The 16792-nt window shown below is 39.8% G+C and overlaps 1 protein-coding gene across 2 annotated transcripts in view; it reads right to left on the reverse strand.

The window, feature by feature from the left end:
• sos2 (son of sevenless homolog 2 (Drosophila)) overlaps positions 1 to 16792 on the reverse strand; it is a 111654-nt gene that overhangs the window by 58495 nt on the left and 36367 nt on the right. For both annotated transcript variants that reach the window (XM_073039806.1, XM_073039807.1), the window contains exons 3-5: positions 16360 to 16491; positions 6470 to 6634; positions 585 to 788 (exon numbers count right to left, since the gene is read on the reverse strand). In XM_073039806.1, coding sequence (XP_072895907.1) covers positions 585 to 788; positions 6470 to 6634; positions 16360 to 16491 — 501 coding nt within the window. The remainder of the gene's footprint in view (positions 1 to 584; positions 789 to 6469; positions 6635 to 16359; positions 16492 to 16792) is intronic.

Genomic DNA, 16792 nt, shown 5'->3' on the forward strand with positions numbered 1-16792 from the left:
AGGGTACACTTCCGGAAAATTATTTCTGGCATATCAGTAATTTAGAATTAAACCGAGTTATATTTTGTTTTACTTTTGTTATAATATGGATTGTAAAATCACTCAGGAAACAAGTATATTTTGTTTGTCTTTTTTTAAATTTCAAAGAGTATATGCAACTTGATTAATAGTTTTTTTCAGTGAAACATTGGCACAACTAGGTGGACAGACTCCCTCTCCTCAAATTTCCCACTCTTCCATATCACTTTAAAATAATTTTGGACACTTCATCAATAAAAGATGCAAAACCTTTACAGTCCCTTAGGGTTTATCCTGTTTACCAGGTCAAGTCAAGAAAGTAGTAGAGTAAATTTATCCTAGTATCAGAGTGAATAAATTATACTGCTACGTTTATAATGAAGCACAAATTAGGAAAGTATAACATGAAATAAATTTCCACATGAAGATAAACAACAAAAATATTAAACAGTTCAGAGCATTCTTATTCATAAAGAAACATTCAAACACATTTCAAGATTAAAGTTAAGCTCACACAGTTACATTTCAATAATAATAATCATTATATCAGCAATTTAACAACTTACACGAGCAGTAAACAGTTTGTTGTTGGATGCAAAAGGCTCCCTGAAGACTTTTATAATAAGATTCAATTCACGCAGATACTGCCTTTCCTCTGCAATTTCAGCTTTCACCAAGTCATAGTAATTCTGCTCATCGGTCACACTTGATCCATCATCTCCCAATGAAGATAGACCAATATCATCCTGGTCAAACATGTCCATCAGGACCTGAAAAGAAAATTGAGGCAAACATTTTTTTTACATTTACTGTAAAGAAAAAAGTGCATTATCTTTAATTTTAAAATGAAGACAACAAGTTAAAATTTAGAAGCAAAAATTTCTTCCAAATTATTTCTAGATCAGGGAGTTTCATCAGAAATTTAATATATCGACAGAATTAAAGATGCTTTAAAAAAACTACATCAAACAGTAGCAGACATAAGTGACCCTCATCACCATAAACCCTACATTAAATCAGATACAAATGTCCCCCGTTTTTCAAACGTTCGCTTTACGACACCTCACTGTTATGAAAAACCTACATTAGTTACCTGTTCTCTCTAACAGAAGGTGTTTTCACTGTTACGAGAAAAGGCAGCACATGAAAAAAAAAGGCAGCGCATGCCCCGAGCAGCCAAGCTCCTCCCCCGGAACTACATTTAGTCGCCATTGCTTATACACGTGCCTGTGAGCATCTGTGCTCTACTGTATGCCGATTTATTTTATGCATCTGTTAGCAAGATGAGTTCTAAGGTACCTGCATAGGAAAAGGCTAAAAGAGCTCGTAAGGGTGTTACACCTAGCATAAAACTAAACATAATTAAGCGTTTTGATCATGGTGAACGAAGTAAGGACATTGTCCACGCGTTGAACCTGACTGCATCCACCATTCGCACTATTTATACACAGAGAGAAAAAATCCTGAAAGCTGCCGATGTTACTATTGGTTCTGCTCGTAGCAAAGTGGTCTCTCTTAGTCAGTATCCAATATTGGATAAAAAGAAAGTTTATTGCTTGAATGGATTGATGGGTGTACAAAGCGTGGTGTTGCATTAAGTTATTTTATACTTAAGGAGAAATCAGTCAGTCTTTTTAATAAGCTGAAACAGTAGCACTGGATGATGGTGATGAAAGTGTTGCGAAAGTGGAATTTAAAGGCAGTCATGGGTGGTTTGATTGGTTTCTGAGGAGAGGGCAGCTTCATAGTTTAACATTTACTGGAGAGTGCTTCGGCTGATACCGAAGCTGCCGAAAAATTCCCAGCAGAACTGAAGAAAATAATTACAGAAGGTGGTTATTCATATAAGCAAGCGTTTAACTGTGACAAAACTGCAATTTATTGGAAAAAATTGCTGAGCAAGACATTTATTTCTATAGAAGAAAAGCAGGCTAAGGGACACAAGGCATCGAAGGACAGGTTTACCCTAATGCCTATTATTAACGCCACTGGTGATGCTGTCCTTAAGCCTCTACCAGTGTACCATTCAGAAAATCCGAGGGCACTTAAAGGCGATGATAAGAAAACACTTCCCGTTGTGCTCCGTTCACATCCAAGTGGCTGGAATACCTAAGTGCTTTTTTCTGAGTGGATATGTTATTCCTTTTGTTGAAAAATACTGTAGAGAAGATAACCTCGATAATAGGTGTCTTGTGATTGTCGATAATAGTACTGCTCATCCACCTGGCATTACTGAGTATGGCGGTAACATTCGTGTTGCGTTCTTACCGCTGAATACAACACCGTTGCTACAGCCGTGTGACCAAGGCCTAATAGCCACAATTAAGGCTTACTATACGCAAAATGTGATGCGTTTTATTGTAAGTACCATTGATAGACAGAGCAACTCCGAAGCATCTTTGCGCGAGATCTGGAAAGAGTACAATATAAAACTGGCAATCGCCAACATTGGAGATGCTCTCGATAGGCTAACAGTCTCGATGAGAAATGGCGTTTGGAGAAAACTCTGTCCCAACGCAGTGAGCGATTTTAAAGGCTTCGAACCATCAACAATAAATATCGCAATAGTGACTTTGGCTAAGGAGGCTGGGTTTGTGGAAGTTGACGAAGATGATGTTGAAGAGATTTTGGCATCCCATGACCAAGAACTGACAGATGAAGAGCTGATACAATTGCAAGAGGAAAGGATAACAATCGAAACCGAACGCAGTAGTAAACGGTCCGAAACTGAAGTCATCTAGGAACGAAACGTGAAGCAATTGCGTGAGATTTTCACTGCAATGATCGCAGAAAAGTATGACTTTAATTTTGAAAGGGTACATAGGTTTAGGGCATATTTGCAGGATGGTTTGAGCGCTTACAAAGAACTGTACGACAGAAAAATGCGCAAGGCTAAGCAGTCAAGCATACTGTCATTTTTCAAGCCTTCCACATCAGCCACAGCAGACGATGAACCTCAACCTTCGACATCAAGGCAGGCAGACATAGAAAAAGGCGACCTGCCTGCCCTGATGGAAACAGACAATGATGAGATGACACCCCAGTCTCCTCCACCTCCCACCACCCCAACCTCCGATGATTCAGCCTAACACACCATCATCAGTGTGCTCACTGTCTTCCCGATTCCAGTAAGTGAAACTACACCGGGCGTACATTATTTCTACTTGATATAGGCTGTGTATTTTTATGTGTTATTTGGTTTGATTTGGCAGCTTCATAGCTTAAAGGTTACTGGAGAGAGTGCTTCTGCCGACAGCACTTGCGTGAGATTTTTGCTACGGTGGACAGTGCTGCAATGATTGCAGAAAAGTATTCCTACTTTATATAGGTTGTGTATTTATCAGATGATTCCTGCTTTTACTATATATTACTGTTATTTTAGGTTTTATGTGTTATTTAGCATGATTTGGTAGTTTTTTTTTGGGTCCGCGAACGCTCACAAATTTTTCCCATATAAATAAATGGTAATTGCTTTTTCACTTTACGACATTTCGGCTTACGAACCATTTCATAGGAACGCTCTACCTTCGGATAGTGGGGGAAACCTGAATAGCTGCATTTTGGAAATGCAGTCAATGTCCATCTGTAGTGTACTGATAATGTATGGAGTCTTCCTGGATTTCAGTGACCTGTGATGCAAGGCACCCAAATATTCAGAAAATATACCTAAGTGTATGGGGAAGATTTTTTTTAAAAGTCAAATTACAGATGAAATTAAAAGCTAGTTAGCAAATGAAAAAAGAAGTGGATAGAAATGTGGTGGTGGTGGGAGACTTGTCATATCATCATTTGGCTGTATTCAAGAATATAGCTCAATAGCATTTGAACTTGAACTTCATTGATGCCATCAAAAGGCTCAGTCTTAGCAGAGGTAGGGTACAAGGAGTACAAAATATTTGTGGAAAATTTCACTCATTTGACTTGCCCTACATTAAAGCAATTCAGATAAAATTTTACTGACAATATTGCGACATTAACAAACAATTCTCATATTAATAACTCATTAATAATTACTCTGATATTAATAAACTATTGAGAATCAAGTATAACGATATCTGTTGCTTTCACCTTTCCACAAGCTAAAAGATAAACAACAGCCAAATTAGTTTGCTTTCTATGTTAGAGCTGCAAGGTTTGCCATTTAATTCAATAATTAGCAGTCAGCAGTTCACGTCTTTAAAATATCCAAATGTCCTCCAGCATTAGACTCCACATGGAGAAGTTCTGACAGCATTGACTGCAGGCCAAGTATAGGGTTGTGGTGTACTTGGCTGTTGGGAGTTTTGCTCAATAGCCAAGATTTCAAGATTCAAGATTGTTTAATGTAATTTCCAGTACACAAGTTAAAGGAGAATGAAGTAATTATTACTCTAGAACTGATGCAGCACAAAAAAAATACACAATAATAAAAAAAATCAATATAAATACATAACAAAGCTTCTATACATAAATTAATTGTATGTCCATAAAATGATGCTACGCACCACAGGAGCATCTGTACTTAAGGTATCTGACAGGAAATAATAAAGTAGTGCTGGAAGGGGTGGGTTAATGGGTGGAGGTGTTGATTTGCTTTGCTGCTTGGGGATTTGATCTCATCACAGTATTAAAAACCCTGAACACAGGGCCGCATTGCAAAAGATCAACATATTGGAGAAATCAAATTCCCACTGGTGTTAATGTGCTGTCCAAGTCTAAAACTTTCCTCAGGAGGTTGAGGAAAGCCTCCTGCACTCACTCTGAAATGCACAGAGTGGAGCAATAAAATGTTCTGGAAATAAATCCACTACTATTTTAAATCCTCTTCAATGATGAGCTGATGCAGCCTTTCTCCCAGATAGAAGCAGTAGCTAAGTTACATCTCAGTTCTTCTGCTTTGCCTAATTCATCAAAATCCAAATATTTACTCTTGCATCATGTAGGTCTTTCTCATCTGAATTTCCTGCCAATTGTAAACCAGTCCTGCCAACTGTTGACCTACTTGCCAAAGTAGGAATTTTTCCTTCTTCAGATCTCTCATGGTCTCCCAAGGAGATCTGATCCCTACTGTCAAGGCCTTGCACAATATCTGAAAATGCCCCATGATTTAGCCAACTGTCAAAATGGATCACAATACAAGGTATGCTTCCTGGAGATAGCAGAGGCTGCAGATGCTAGAATCTGGAGCAAAAAAAAAAGGCCTTTTAAAAGCAAACCTCAGCTGGTCTAGCTGCATCCGTGGGAGGCAAAGGTTAGCCAATATTTCAAGTTGAGGCCCTCTAACAGGGCTGAGAGCATAGAGGGTAGGTAGCCAATATAAAGAGGAGAACGATAGGGGTAAGCAGGCAGTGGGGGGGAACCAGGTAACAAGGGCAATGAAGATTAGACGGAGGCAGGTGAGGAAGGAGAGAGTCAAAAGCCAATGGCAGATGGATGATAGGTAGAGACAGATGAGGAGCAAGTAAAGGGTGCAGATGGAGCCATGTGGAATGGAAGGTGGGGTTGGAGGTAGAGGTAGAGACAGAAAGTGGATACAAGGTGCTGCTGATGCTGCAATTTGATAAGAAGCAGGTAAGTGTTAAATAAGACTTCTGAAAATTAAGAACATTTATAATAAAAAGTTATTGTCCAAACTAAATTAAACCATTTAAAAAGAGATTTATTAGTCATCTAACTTTCTTGCAGCAGTTCATCTCCACTCAACAGAAGGGAGACCATTCTTCCCAAGTATGATTGCTAGGGAAACACTGCCCCAAGGTGTCCGAATTCAGAACAGTCTAAAAATTTTTGGCAAAGTGCAGATAACAGGTTTGGATTTCCACACCAACATAATTAACTATACAAAGCAAATTTGACATCAATAGATAATCTGACAACAAGAGAAAAAAGTACAACAATGGAAGAAGTGCTACTATAAGGGTACTATAAAAAAAGAACTATTATAGAGAAAGAAATAAGAGCTTAATTGCTCCATTACCAAGAACAGAAATCAATATTACTATTTAACTATCACAGTACAAGGACACTAAAGTTTAGATGTACTGATGCTCTAAGCACTGAATAAAAAAAAAGATACATTTATTAACTCTCCTGCAATCACAATGGGGTTCAGAAGTTTTAAATACTGATAAGAAAATATTACATTATTTTCTGAATAGACAAGGTATAACAGTAAAAATGTAAAATGAATTGAGAAATACACATAAAACTACATACATGGTTTGTCAGCAATACAGCTGATTATTAAGGAACACACAAAATGCTGAAGGAACTCAGGTCAGGCAGCATCTATGAAATAGTCCGCTGTTTATTCATTTTCATTGATGCTACCTGACCTGCTGAGTTCCTCCAGCAATTCTGTGTGCATTGCTTTGGATTTCCAGCACCTGCACAATTTCTCATGTTTATAATGTAGCTGATTAACAAGTTTACGTATTAATTTACAGTACAGAAACAGTGAATTGATGCTTACCTTATCTGCACACATCGATACTTTAATGTCCTGCTGTGAAATTTCATAATGTCGAATATTGCCAACATAGTTTCCAGCAAGTTTTAGAATGTCAGCTGAAATGTACTCCAGCACAGCCACTATATAAAGGGAAATCTGATAGTCCACTTTATAACCCAGCACATCCTGCAAACAAAACAAATACCATAATGAAGATAGAAACTGCAGGAATACCTTGTGTCAGGTTAGCACCTATGGACAGAAAGAGCGAATGTTTCAAGTCAACAGCCATTGCTCTCAAATCAGAAAAAATTAAAACACTCTTTAAGATGTAGAGAAGGATAGGGGGAAAGGAAGGAAAGAGAAATAGGTTGGAGAGAAGAAGAAGAATAGCCCTTAACTCGGCAGTGGAGTTATCAGTGGCAGTGGGCACCATCTTTTGACGGTGTTTCCATAGCAAGCTATTCTTGTTTTTACGAGGCCGAGTTGCTAGCTCAACACTCAACCCGACTTGGATCTGAACTCAGGAATCTTCGCTCCAGAGTCCGGTGCTGATATTATTGCGCCACCAAGCGGGACAGGTTGGAGAGTGTAAGTGACAAAATGGATGAAAGTGGTAATAGGAAAAACAAGGCCAGAATGGCTATGTCAATGGCAGACATAAAATCATTATCCGAGTTTACAGAAAAAGGGAAGGACTGCAGTAAACGGAGTGCAGAAGTTCCTGCTCAGAGAACAAATTCCAATTCATCATAATTGCGAAGTAGCTCGAGGTAAGAGAGAGCACATCAGTACTAAATCAAGACTTTGGCAAAAAAAAACAACCAAATTGAGGAAGAAAAACTGCAATTTAAACAATTGTTGAAAATAAGTCTTACTTGAGCCACTGAAACAAAAAATTAACAGATCAACAGAAAGATAAGCTAAGCAACTGCCACAATTATTTACACGGTTGCATGGGTCTCTGAAAGAGTAAACTACGGTACTTTTGAACTTCTCTGAAACATTTTGTATCTTCGCATTCTGAAAACTACTATGGATACTGCTCTTTATGTTTTACAACCCCCTGCTAAACTAACTTTTCCTTACTTCCGTCAACTCCTCTAAGAGAAGAAAGAAAAATTTATTACCTCCAGGTACCTATTCAAGAATCAGTTGATTTTTGCACTATGAATTTTTTAAAAAGTAAAGCGATTAAACAAATTCAGCTTGTCACTGATCTTCATACCCACAGAAACCCTTCAACTACCTTTAAAACCCAAATTAGGTTCATCCTTGGTCTCTTGTTATAAAAACATCCCAATTCTTTGACTGCTACTTAACATTTCATTCCTGCTAAAATTTGTGTGAAATATATCATGAGTTTGCCCAGAAATGCTTGCTATATTCTAATTATAATCATGACATCAACATTTTCCAAATATTCAACATCACTGCCTTTTTAAATTCAACACCCTTTCCAGATACGTTTTAAAATGATTCTTGAAATTTGAACAGAAATTCTTATAGTTTTAATGAAAACATGAATATTTAATCCTCATCTCAAGCTCTTGAAAGAAATGGAAATCGTAATTTCTTAATTACATCCACACTGATTCTGTTTTAATGCAATTCTCAAATCAGCATACTGATGGAAGATGCTGACACTTAAGGGATCAGTGATGGTGAATATCATTAATAGTGCTATCAGACAACACCGTCAACAATTCATTGAAAGATGTCTAGCTAGATTTCACCATTACCACTCATCTTAAGATTACATCCAAGCTTTGACATCAAGGCAGCATTTGACCAAGTATGGCATCGTGGAGTCCTGATAAAGTCAGTGAGTATCACAGGGAAACCAGTCGAACAGCTGCAATCATACCTCATGGTAAAATAGATGAGATCGTTGAGGTTAATCACCCCAGCGCCACACATCACTGTGTGTGTTCCTCAGGGCATTGTCTCAGCCCCAGCCATCTTCAGCTGCTCCATCAATGACTTCCTTCCAATAAGGTCAGAAGTGGGAACGTTTGCTGATAATTACACAAATCACAACTGTCTTTTTGTCAGTTACATGGAACAATCCTTCCTCCTAATTTATTTGGGACCTCTTTCTCAACTCCACTGCATTGATAACTGCACTGATGTTGCATCTTACATTCATATAGAACTAGAATTTTTTTTAAAATACATTTTCTGCCAATTTCCAACCTGCTTCCACATTTCCGTGGTACACCTGAAACTTCCCTTCCTGGATCTGTCTCCAACTCAAGAGAAACTTTCATAGTTAACATCTTTTATAGCTGATGTGCTAAGCTTTATAAAAGCTTGGCATCTTTAAGCCCACAGATACCCCAGCTACCTTGACCAGGCACCCCTGCAAACTGCCTCTTATAAGGAAACCATTCCTTTGTCCCCAATTTATTTAGACCATAAAATATAGGAGCAGAAGTAGGCCATTCAGCCCATTGAATCTGCTCTGCCATTCAATCATGGGCTGATCCAATTCTTCCAGTCATCCCCACTCCCCTGCTTTCTCCCCATACCCTTTGATGCCCTGGCTAATCAAGAACATATCTATCTCCGCTCTAAATGCACCCAATGACTTGACCTCCACAGACACTCGTGGCAACAAATTCCACAGATTTACCACTCTCTGATTAAAGTAATTTTTCCGCATCTCTGTTCTAAATGGACGTCCTTCAATCCTGAAGCCATGCCCGCTTGTCCAAGGCTCCTCTACCATGGGAAATAACTTAGCATATCTAATCTGTTCAGGCTTTTTAATATTCAGAATGTTTCTATGAGATCTTCCCCCCCCCCCCCCCACCCCATTCTCCTGAACTCCAGGGAATACAGCCCAAGAGCTGCCAGACATTCCTAATACAGTAACCCTTTCATTCCTGGAATCATCCTCCAGAATCTTCTCTGAACCCTCTCCAACGTCAGTACATCCTTTCTAAAATAAGGAGCCCAAAATTGCCCACAATACTCCAAGTGTGGTCTCACGAGTGCCTTATAGAGCCTCAACATCACATCCCTACTCTTATATTCTATACTTCTAGAAAGGAATGCCAACATTGCATTGGCCTTCTTCACCACTGATTCAACCTGTAGGTTAACCTTTAGGGTATCCTGCACAAGGACTCCCAAGTCCCTTTGCATCTCTGCATTTTGAATTCTCTCTCCATCTAAATAATGCCTACCCACTCCTCCACCTATCTTTGATTCACTGGAAAATTTAGCCACAAATCTATAGTCCAAATCATTGACATACATCATAAAAAGCAGCGGTCCCTGTGGAACTCCACTGGAAACTGGCAGCCGGCCAGAATAGGTTCCCTTTATTCCCACTCTCTGTTTTCTGCCGACCAGCCAATGCTCCGCCCATGCTAGTAACTTCCCTGTAATTCCATGGGATCTTATCTTGCTAAGCAGCCTCATGAGCGGCACCTTGTCAAAGGCCTTCTGAAAATCCAGGTACACCACACGTACTGCATGCCCTTTGTCTACTCTGCTGGCAATTTCCTCAAAGAATTGCAGTAGGTTTGTCAGCCAGGATTTTCCTTTCAGGAAAACATGCTGGCTTCAGTCTATCTTGTCATGTGCCCCCAGGTACTCTGTAATCTCATCCCTAGCAATTGATTCCAACAACTTCCCAACCACTGATGTCAGGCTAACAGGTCTATAATTTCCCTCCTGCTGCCTCCCACCCTTCTTAAATAGCGGAGTAACATTTGCAATTTTCCAGTCATCTGATACAATGACAGAACCTATCGATTCCTGAAAGATCGTTGTTAATCATTGCAATCTCTCCAGCTACTTCCTTCAGAACCCAAAGGTGCATTCCATCAGGTCCAGGAGATTTATCCACCATCAGACCAGTAAGCTTCCTGAGCACCTTCTCAGTCGCAGTTTTCACTGCACATACTTCACTTCCCTGACTCTCTTGAATGTCCGGTATACTGCAGATGTCTTCCACTGTGAAGACTGATGCAAAATATGCATTCAGTTCCTCTGCCATCTCTGCGTCTCCCATTACAAGATCCCCAGCATCATTTTCTATTGGTCCTCTCTCTACCCTCAATTCGCTTACCCTTTATATACTTAAAAAAACTTTTAGTATCTTCTTTAATATTAGTTGCCAGCTTCCTCTCATAATTCATCTTTTCCTTCCTAATGACCTTCTTAGTTTCCTTCTGCAAGTTTTTAAAAGCTTCCCAATCCTCTATCTTCCCACTAGCTTTGGCTTCCTTGTATGCCCCCTCTTTTGCTTTTACTTTGGCTCTGACTTCACTTGTCAGCCACGGCAGTGCCCTTCTTCCATTTGAAAATTTCTTATTTGGAATATATCTGTCTTGCACTTCCCTCTTTTTGCAGAAACTTCAGCCATTGCTTCATGCTAGTGTCTCTTTCCAGTCAACCTTGGCCAGTTCCCCTCTCACGCCATTGTAATTTCCTTTATTCCACTGAAATACCGACACATTGGAATTTAGTTTCCCCTTCTCAAATTTCAAAGTGAACTCGATCATATTGCGATCACTGTTCCCTAAGAGTTCCTTAACCTTAAGTTCTCTTATCACTTCTGGATCATTGCACAATAGCCAACCCAGCCTAGTGGGCTCAACAACAAGCTGTTCTAAAAAGCCATCCCTTAGACATTCTACAAATTCTCTCTCGAGGTCCAGTACTGGCCTGGTTTTCCCAATCCACTTTCTTGTTAAAATCCCCAACGATTATCTGACATGCCTTTTCTATCTCCTGCTGTGATTTGCAATCCACAACCCGGCTGCTGTTTGGAGGCCTGTATATACCTGCCATTAGGGTCCTTTTACACTTGCCATTTCTTAACTCAACCCATAGAGACTCTACGCCTTTCAGTCCTATGTCATACCTTTCAAATGATTTCATATTGTTTCTTATACACAGGGCCACACCACCCCCTCTGCCTACTAACCTATCTTTCTAACACATAGTATATCCTTGAACATCCAACTCCCAATGGAAGTCATCCTTTAGCCAAGTTTCAGAAATGGCCACAATGTCATACAGTCGGCACTCCTTATTTGCGGGTTCCGTGTGCGCGGATTCAACCAACTGCGGATCGGGAAAACCCGGAAGTTCTCTCTTCAAAACTCCTTGTTTGAGCATGTACAGACTATTTTTTCTTGTCATTATTCCCTAAACAATACAGTATAACAACTATTTACATAGCATTTACATTGTATTACGTACTGTAAAAGTACAGGCAATCCCCGGGTTATGAACAAGTACTGTTCCGCATCCGTCTTTAAGTCAGATTTGAAGTCGGAACAGGTACATCCGGTATTATTTAGCGTCAGTTAGTCAAACGTTTGTCTTAGTATATAGTATATATTTTACTTTTCTATGCATATAAGACACTTAAGAAACATATGTACTTCAATAATTAAACCACTGCATTGCTTAGTAATATTTGTAGCTTTCATCAGGGCAGGGCCTTTCACATGCTCCATTAAAATTGTTCCAATCGTTGACCAACTGTAGCCTATGCTTTTTCAATGACTGATGGCGTTTCACCTCTTTCTGATCACTTTATTACTTCCACTTTATTTTCAATTTTGATTATTTTCATGAACAGAAACACTGCAGATTCAGAGGTGTGCCGCCGGATCCTAATGTCCACCGCACTGAGACAGGTTAAATAAGGTCTGGGGTTCCGCTGGGTCCTAAAGACCATTGCACTAAGACAGGTTAAATAAGGGACTTGAGCATCTGTGTTTTTTGGTATCCGCAGGGGGTCCCGGAACTAATTCCCCCCACGGATAAGGAGGGCCGACTGTACTTGCCAATCTGTAGCTCCATTCAAGATCGTCCATTTTATTTTTTTCATATACTGCGTGCACTCAAATACAACTCTCAGTCCGGTATTTGTTGCTTTCCGTTTTAACTGCACCACGCCTCTATTGCCCTGTAACTCATCACACTGGCTGTGAATATGCCTTATCTCCTGCCTGTCCTTTCTATCATCTCTGTTACATATACTCCAATACCTTCCCCTCTGACGTGGTTGAAATGTCCTCCTTTCTCAAACATAGCTTCCAACTCCTATAGTGAGGAGGTGTTGATCACATTTCCTCTATCTCCTGCATGTCTAGTCTTAATCCCTCCCCCGGGAGAGAACAAAATTAGAGTCCCACCCCACCAGCCTCTGCCTTCACCATATTATCCTTGATGATTTCTGCCAGCACTAACAAAATCCAACCAACTCACACGTTTTCCCCTCTCCTTCCCTTTCTTCATTTTCTAGGGGCTGCTTATTTCATTAATTATTAGCCTGCTCTTCCATTCCCAACTGCCAACCCATCCCACAGCACCTCCCAAGGCAACCAGAGGGAATGAAACACTTATTTATTCTCTTCGCTTCCTACCATCTGGATGATGTACTGATTCACTCACACTTCTTCTAATCTTGTGTACTGCATTCAGTATTTACAACGTAGTCTCCTGTACAATGGAGAAACCAAATGCAGATTGGATGATCATTCTGAAGGACTCTTGCACTCAATCAGTAGGGGAGATCCTCAGCTTCCTGTTTCATGCCACTTCAATTCCCAACCGCACTCCCAATCCTGAGCATCTATCTTGCAGTCTCCTCACTGTCCAGGTGAGGCCCAAGGCAAACTAGAACATATTGTTCTTCTGTTCTGGATTCTTCCCCCTTCCTTTCTATAGATGCTGCCAGACTTACTAAGTTCCTCTATTGTGTGTTGCTCTGGATTTCCAGCATCTGCAGAATCTCACACTTATGAACAACGTATTTTCTTTTGTCCAGGCACTTCACAACTTTTGGAATTTTTCAACTTCGGGTGAACTGCAGTCTATTGTTTCCACCCCCATGCTTACATCTCTTTATCGCTCCTTTTCTTTAAAATGCCTGAGTCAGTAATAACGTTCTGATCACATCTAACCCATCTTAGCCCATCTTCAAATTATCTTCTATCTTGTACCCCAGTCCTCTCCAGCTCAGTTTCGAAAACTGCAAACCCACCACTCTTCTCCCAAGTTCTCAGAAAGGGTCACTGACCTGAACTTTTAACCAGTTTCTCCTTTTACAGAAGCTGCTTGACTGAGTTCCTTCAGAATTTGTTTTAGATTCCAACATCTGCAGTTTTATTTGTTTTTCCCCCCCACTCGCTTTCGTCATGGACAAAGCAGCCCACTCACTGACACCCTATCTACCACCAGGGTACTGCAGCTGCATCATGTAGATCCACAAGATGCATCATATCCACTTGCATAGACCACTTCGACAGCAATGCTCAAAGCCAAAACCGTTACCAAGAACAAGGGTATTAGGAGCACGGTAGTGTCACTAGGTGAGGCAGGGTCCCCTCAAGCTCATGCATGTTATCGTTTGGAACTACACCACCAGTCCTGCAGTGGCACTAGCTTAACCCTGGAACTCCCTCACCAACCCATCATGAGAACCTTGAACAGCAGGCCTTTACTCATTAAGAAAGGTAAAGGATCATCTAGTACGGGCAACAACAAAATGAATAAAACAAAAAGATTCAGTGTTGCCCTGATTACACAAACTTTCACCAACACCACTATTACTTTTATCCCCTCCCCATCTCTCTCAGTAAGGTTTAAAGAAAAGAACATGAAGCTTCCAGTGCAATCCAAATTTAAGCCACATCGTAGCCTTAACAACTGTATCTTAGGCATATTTAGTCATCATTCAATTTTGTAACAAATACTTTGTTTTCAATCAAGCAAATAAACTCCAGTTTTTTTTTTAAAACATTAACCTCATTCTAAATTAAACACAGAATATATGACTTTGACAGGTTCCAGTAACTCGTTAAGTGAGAAATAGGAAATGGGCCTGAAGGTTACGAACTCAGAGGTTTCCACAGCTGCTACTTTGCAAAAGTTTCTGCAATTTCACTTTGGGATTCAATCTTCATGAACAATTCTGGGTGAATGTGACATTTTACCCCATGATGCAATATTTCCCACTGCAGATGGCAAGAAAACTTATTTGCTTGCTAAGATATAATACAATGAGTGTGTGTAGATAGGTAAATGATAAGGAAGGCCAATTGCTAATGGCACTACACATACCCGTGTAAAAGATTACCCAAATAAATCTGAAAGGATTAAAAATTACAAACGAGCATCACATCCACAGAACACAAACCACAGTTTCAGCATCCCTTCCAGTTACAGAGTTCCCCAGAATACTGCCATCTCACAAAACAATCTGCTTTTCTGCTAGGTTTTTTTTAAAAAATAGGGCAAGACTCTGCTAAATGTATATTAGTAATGCATTACTGTACGCAATTAATTTCAAATCTGCAAATCAAGTTTATTCGTATTGCTGATCAGCATTCAATACTATCAGCCCCTCAAATCTAATCAATAAGTTCCCACACCTTGGCCTTAATACCTCCCTGTGCAATTTGATCCTCGACCCCCTCACTTGCAGACCCCAGTCAGTTCAGATTGGCAACAATATCTCCTCTACGGTCTCCATCAGAACCACAAGGCTGTGTGCTTAATTCCCCGCTCTACTTGCTTTACACTTACGACTGTGTGGCTAAGCACAGCTCCAATGCCATATTCAAGTCTGCTGATGACACCACTGTTGTTGGTTAAATCAACATATAGGAAGGAGATGGAAAATCTGTCTGAGTGGTGCCACAACAACAGCCTCTCACTCAATGTCAGCAAGACCAAGTAGATGATTATTGACTTCAGGAGAAGGAAACCAGAGATCCATGAGCCAGTCCTCATTGAAGGATCAGACCTCGGCCCAGCACCCAAGTGCAATTAAGAAGGAAGCACAGAAGTGCCTCTACTTCCTTAGGAGTTTGCAAAGATTCAGCATGACATTTAAAACTTTGGCAAGCTTCTACAGATGTGTAGTGTAGAGTATATTAACAGGCTGCATCACAGTCTGGTATGGAAAAACCAATACACTTAAACAGAAAAAGCAACACAAAAAAAAGAGGTAAAGTCTTCCCCACCATTGACAGCATCGACGTGAAAAGCAGTTGCAGGAAAGCAGCGTCCATCATCAGGGACCCCCTCCACCCAGGATATGCTCTCTTCTCATTGCTATCTTCATGAAGGAGCCTCAGGACCCATCCCGCCAGGTTCAGAGACAGTTATTATCCCTCAGCCATCAGGCTCTCGAACAAAGGGGATAACTTCACTTGCCCCATCACTGGGATGGTCCCACAAGCAGTGGACTCACTTTCAAGGGCTCTTCATCTCATGCTCTCAATAATTATAGCTTATTTATTTATTTATTACTAAATCTTTCCTTTTGTATTTGCAGTCTTTTTCCCACTGCTTGAACACCAAAGTTGGTGCGGTCTTTTGTTGATTCTGTTATGGGTATTATTCTATGGATTTATTGAGTATACCTGAAAGAAGCTGAATCTCAGGGCTGTATTTGGTGGCATATGTATACTTTGATAATAAATTTACTTTGAACTTTGATCCTGACAGTACAGAATGTAAATAACACAAATGCTTCAATTAAACCTACAGACAGAGAAGCCAAATAATGCCATTAGATTCATTTTGCCACGTTATCAGAGAGCCAAAGAGCCAAGCAGCACAGAAATAGGTTCTTTGGATCACTATGTTAATGCCAAACATCAAGAGAATTTATACGTCATGGAAACTTGCCACAATCAAAACCAATCCACTTGTAATAATTTAGCAGCTAATGCAGCTGAAGAATGTCAGACTGGAAAATTAATGTTTAACAAGACTAAACACATATCCACATTACCAAGTACTTCATAGTCCATAAAATATTCCCAACCACAGTTATTTGACAATTAAAATAAGCATTTAAGCAGTGTAATCAGATTTTATGGTATATTTAATGCTAATTAAATGAATATAACACCAAAAAGACTGTGCACCTTTAATAAAGGGTGTATTTTGTCCACTGGTAAAAGAAGAGGATTTCTCCGTTTACGTTTCTCAATAGCAGACTGTGCGTCAGCGATAGCCCATTTATCAATTGGATGTGGGAAAGTCTTCTGAACACGCTCCTGAAGGAACGACATAAATAAACATATGCATCTTAAATATAACGTCAGATTAAATATTCAGTTTCGTCACTCACCATCCATATTTCAAAATGTCTTTTACTGCAGTAAACTCCAAGACCTTCCAATGTCAAAAACTAGATCACATATTCCCTAACCAGAATATTCAACTGAGAATCATTTGGAAGTTAGCGCACATCAGTGAATTCCAATACAAATTCCACTGGAATAAATGCTTGGCTTGCAGTATACAGAAAGTAATGTGTTAAAGTAACTATCAAAACTCCAGTCTGCTATGCTTCTG

The sequence above is a fragment of the Hemitrygon akajei genome, chromosome 3 (genome assembly GCF_048418815.1).
Source record: "Hemitrygon akajei chromosome 3, sHemAka1.3, whole genome shotgun sequence".
NCBI classification, from domain to species: Eukaryota; Metazoa; Chordata; class Chondrichthyes; order Myliobatiformes; family Dasyatidae; genus Hemitrygon; species Hemitrygon akajei.